Source organism: Phanerochaete carnosa (assembly GCF_000300595.1).
Source record: "Phanerochaete carnosa HHB-10118-sp unplaced genomic scaffold PHACAscaffold_1, whole genome shotgun sequence".
NCBI classification, from domain to species: Eukaryota; Fungi; Basidiomycota; class Agaricomycetes; order Polyporales; family Phanerochaetaceae; genus Phanerochaete; species Phanerochaete carnosa.
Genome location: NW_006767628.1, coordinates 1,560,310 through 1,564,712, shown reverse-complemented (window position 1 = coordinate 1,564,712; position 4,403 = coordinate 1,560,310). Strand labels below are relative to the sequence as shown.

At 56.0% G+C, this 4,403-nt stretch overlaps 2 protein-coding genes across 2 annotated transcripts; both read right to left on the bottom strand.

Moving 5' to 3' along the window:
• PHACADRAFT_84917 (uncharacterized protein) lies at window positions 1–1,881 on the bottom strand (the record flags this gene model as incomplete). Its single annotated transcript, XM_007389960.1, has 10 exons — window positions 1–199; window positions 254–493; window positions 545–573; window positions 637–736; window positions 789–835; window positions 888–934; window positions 982–1,011; window positions 1,061–1,083; window positions 1,135–1,228; window positions 1,293–1,881. Coding segments are annotated over 10 exons (1,398 nt in total), but the record flags the coding sequence as incomplete, so codon positions are not given.
• Window positions 1,882–2,686: 805 nt separating this feature from the next.
• Window positions 2,687–4,343, bottom strand: PHACADRAFT_167911 (uncharacterized protein; the record flags this gene model as incomplete). The annotated part of the gene is made up of 5 exons (XM_007389959.1): window positions 4,270–4,343; window positions 3,680–4,220; window positions 3,094–3,628; window positions 2,851–3,027; window positions 2,687–2,797 (listed from the first exon to the last, which is right to left on the bottom strand). The coding sequence occupies exons 1-5, from the start codon at window positions 4,307–4,309 to the stop codon at window positions 2,687–2,689; spliced, it is 1,404 nt and encodes a 467-aa protein (XP_007390021.1). The 5' UTR covers window positions 4,310–4,343.
• Between the last annotated feature and the right edge of the window lie 60 nt (window positions 4,344–4,403).

Sequence of the window (4,403 nt, the reverse complement as noted above, 5' to 3'; positions counted from 1 at the left end):
GTGCGTCGCGTCGACGTACAGGCTCTGGCCAAGCGGGAACGTCGTCGTGTTGTCGTCCATAGTCGCATTCGTCGACGAGTTGTGTGTCGCAATCGGCGTGTGCGTGAGCCGTGCGACGAACTCCTGGACATACCCGACGCCGAGCACGCGCCCGAGCGGCGAGCCCCACGCGACGTTGTACCAGAAGCCCAGGTCGACCCTGAACGCATGTCAGCAGAATGCATGCGATGCGGAAACAGGGACGCGGACGCACGCGTAGTCGAAGCCGCGCCACTCCTCCTCGATGAAGAGCTCGCAGAATTTGGAGTATCCGATCGCGACGGTCTCATACGCGCACAACTCTTGCATAGTGTATAGGTCCTCGATTGTCAGGTTGAAGCCGTGCATTTGCCGTCCGAGGCGAACTTGCGCGTGCTTGAGGTACCTGTTAGCCCAATTGCGCACGTACCAGGTGCCGCGATCGCCCTTGTCCTTCTGCATGAAATTAGGACATCTGTAGCGTTCTTATTTAGCTGTTGTATAATCTAGAGGCGAAGTGATTTACGTCATGTACGGTGCCAGGGTGTTGTTGACCTAGATGATGAGGCGTATGAGTTTCCTGGAAGGTGAAAAATGTGTAAGGACCAGTTGGCATACCCCAAGGTTCTCTATGGTGACACTCTGCTGGTATTGGCCCTCGAAGGGGTAACCAAAGAAGCCGATGGCAAAATTCAATGCTGAAGCAACCATGCGATCCCTATATGCGTGTCAAATGATGCGCAGCTCTCCTCTCAACACGAAAAGCATACTGTGACTCCGTGCGGAAGACAGGAATGGCGTTGTTTTCGGAGAAATTCTGTGATTGGAGAGTTAGTCCGGCACGTGTACGTGCGAGTAATCAGACATACCTTCAGGAGGAAGCCGTACTTCAGGCGCGTAGAAACACCGAGGTCATCTGCCAAAACAGTAAGATGCAGCTGCATCGGATTAACTAATACCTACACAATTGCTGACGTCCGAAGGGAGTCAACACTACGACAGATTAGCATGTTATTTGAGAGAATGTCACGAAAAGACATACGTTCTTCGCCAAGCTTGTACGTCCTGCGTGAAAAATGAGGACACATATCAACATTGAAATGATATACGATTCACCACGTATTCAAAAATTTTAAATGTCCCTTAGCTACCCAATGGGCCGCATCTTTGTTAAGACGAGCGGCGAAGTCTTCGGTTCCACCATATTGCGCTGCACCAGAGTCAATGATACCGGGGTTAACGATGGGCTCTGCACACGCATACATGAGTCTCACGAAACTTGGTGGGATACCGGGCACCGTGTCGATGGAGAAGATGCAAGCCAGTAATGCGGCACGTGTCGGGCACCTCCGGGCTCGAGTGCAAGCCATACGCGCCGCGTTCGACGCTGAACCACGGCGAGAGGTTGCCCCAGTACCTGAAAATATCGAATTTGGAAGACGTGTGATTTCGGTGACCTTTGAATGATGGCGCAACAAGGTTGGGCGCGCCAGTGTGCACCGGGTAGGACGGTACGGTCACGACAATCGCAGGCTCCGCGCCCGTCGCCGTGGTGCCGGCGTAGCCGACAGACGTGGGGAAGAGCGATGGGTTGACGTTGGTCGGGGATGCAGGGGGGTAGTGGTGCACCTCAGACGAGCCAGCCCATGGCGCAGCATACAGCTCGACGGCGCCGGACGGGGCAGCCTGGTCGATGGCACAAGATGGCTGGCGCACATAGCTCAATACTGAAAAGCAAGTGAGAATGCCGGCGAAAAAGGCAGCTACAATGCGCAGCCGCTGGTTCCACGGAGATGGTCTGACCAGGGTAGTATTTGGCTGTGGAAGCAGCTCTTCATACTCCCCGGGAGACTTGACGTTCATGTCGAGGCGACACCGAGAGAGGGTCGTCGGGCTGCGGCTTTTTATGCAAAGTCCCATCACTGGACCCGAACGCAGGCGACGTCTGTCCTGCAGACGGAATGATAGGAATCCTGGAGTTGGATAATTGTCAACGCCGATGCCACCCTGCGTGTAGGCTGCCTGTAGGAGGCACTCCACTATGGCCACTGACCTCGGGAAAAGCTGAGCATCTGACCGTCAAACGTCGGACTAGCAATTTCCTGTGCTGCTCATGTGAGTAGCAAACGTCTGGGGACGGTTTAGAGCAATATTGGGGAACGCGCATGGTTCCACATTTGCTTTGATTTTGTGGGCAGCGAGTATAGAAGAGCGCATACTCCGCTCCCAGGGCGATGTTCACTTGGCCGACGGAGTCGTTACTGACGCGATGCAGGGCTGATTGGCTCGAAGGCTCAGAACGACTCGACAATTTGTGGGCGTTGAATGATACAAGAAAAATTAAACTGGATAATGACAAGCGCCTAATTTCGTTACCAGGTAAGTAAAGTATCCGAAGCTGGCTTTCCATTATTTTCTTACTCATCTCTACTTTTGTCCTTATTACGTGAAAAATCCATTACTGACCATGCGCTTGTGTTTACTTACTTTGTCTACAATTACTACATGAAGAAACATGGTGTATCTCGCTCAAAGCTGCCATCTGCTGGGGTATATGCTTACATCCGGGTATCAAGTCCAAATCGCTCGCTCACTACTGCCTGACGGCAACTTCGAAAGCCCTGTGCACGAAGTCATGCCCGCCGACACAGGCTGCTTGAAAAGGCGATCAGCCGCCGCATATGAGAGGCGCGTCGGATCCCGCACCTAGCAAGTACCAATCGTGCTTCGATAGTCCTGGGAGCGTCTCCGGCTTCCCCGAAAGCAGCCAGTCGAGCCTCTATACTGCTCCTCAGCAATAACGTCGCCGATGAAATAAAACTGTGCACGCACCGGGGGCACGAGCGTGTTCCGCGTCTTGATTCGCAGGCCGCAGTCCTCCAAGATACCCTTCATGCGTGTCTCTTGCAAGTATTCCTCGAACACAGGCTGGTTGTCGCTCCACGCGTCTAGAAGGTGCAACATGAGGACCTGCTCCATCCTGCGCTCCAAGTTGTCCGGGTCAAAGTTCTGCGCGAGCGGCGGCGTGAGTTCCCAAAAATCCCGCGCATACATGAAGGGCACCACGGCACTCACGAGATACGCCGAAGCACTGCGTACGAGCGCCTCTATGTGCACCGGGTCCGGGGGACCCGCACTCGCCCCTGCGCGCGCGCCGGGGCGCCCGAGGCGCATTTGGTCCGAGTACAGGTAGCGCCACTCGATCGTGCGCACGAGCAGCGTCGCGTGTGGGTTCGCGCGGTTCAGGAGCGCGCCAAAGTGCTCGAAGACCACGTCGCGCTTGTCTGGGAGCTGATCGACGAGGTGCGGGAGGTCGACGCGGTCGAAGCGCCCGAGCGCGAACGGCGCGAAGGCGGGGTCCGCGCTCGCGAGCTGCTGGTAGAGCTCGCCCGTGTCGAGGTGCGTGAGGTACACGCGGACGCCCCACGCCCGTGCGCGCCGGGCGAACTCGGCGAGCTGGTCCTTGGAGTGGAAAAAGAGACAGCCGGCAAGGTCGTCTTCGTGGCAGCCGTGCTTCGCACCCGAGGGCAGCACCTCGCGCATGTCCCAGGTCACGTACGGTCGTAGTACGCTGGCGTTGATCCACTTGCCGTCTTTGTCGAACATAAGCCTGTCGCGCAAAGGTAAGTCTCATGCGCAACAGAGCTGGAGTGAGACTTGCCTGTTCGGCTCAGTAAACGCGTCCGTTGGCACTGCGAAAGGCAGCAAGACGCCAACCTTGCGAAGCTTGATCGAGGCGAGGCGATGCGACGGCTTCAGGGACCATATGCGAGGCTCGAGATACTGTGTCTGCCCGTCCCAGTATGTTGCCTTGTGCATGTTTTTCTGCGCCTGCTCTTGCGTGTACGTGGAGTTCATCAGGTCCTTGAGCGGCTCCAACGCGTGATGCCACACTCGGAGATTCCCGCCATGGAAGTCCTGCTGCGACGACTGCGTGTTGCCGATGCTGTCTGAGAGTGACTCGAAGTGGGAACGCAGTACGCTAGCCTGCGCGGGTGTCAATGAAGAGAAGTATAGTAGGTGGGTACATAGCTCCGCCGCCTGTTCTAGGTCGAGAGTCGGGTCGAGCAGACAGTGAAGGATGGCCGCGTCCCTGGCAGAAGTAATATGTTTGACGTTGTTAAGGAGGGCCTGAAATCTGCCGCAGTAGTCGGATGGAAGAGCATTGACGGTAGCGACAAGGTTCAAGAGCCCGCCGTCCACTGTTCAGCTGTCAGAAACAAGCCCGGGCGGCAACGTTCTGGCACATACCAGCGTAACACACGTCAAAGTCCCGATTAACCACAGACATCCCTTCGTTTTCTGCAGCATTGATGCAGTCATACGCACAGAAAGGGAACCAGGTGCGGTCTGTGGTGTCGCCGTCGACGCGGCCAATAAAATCG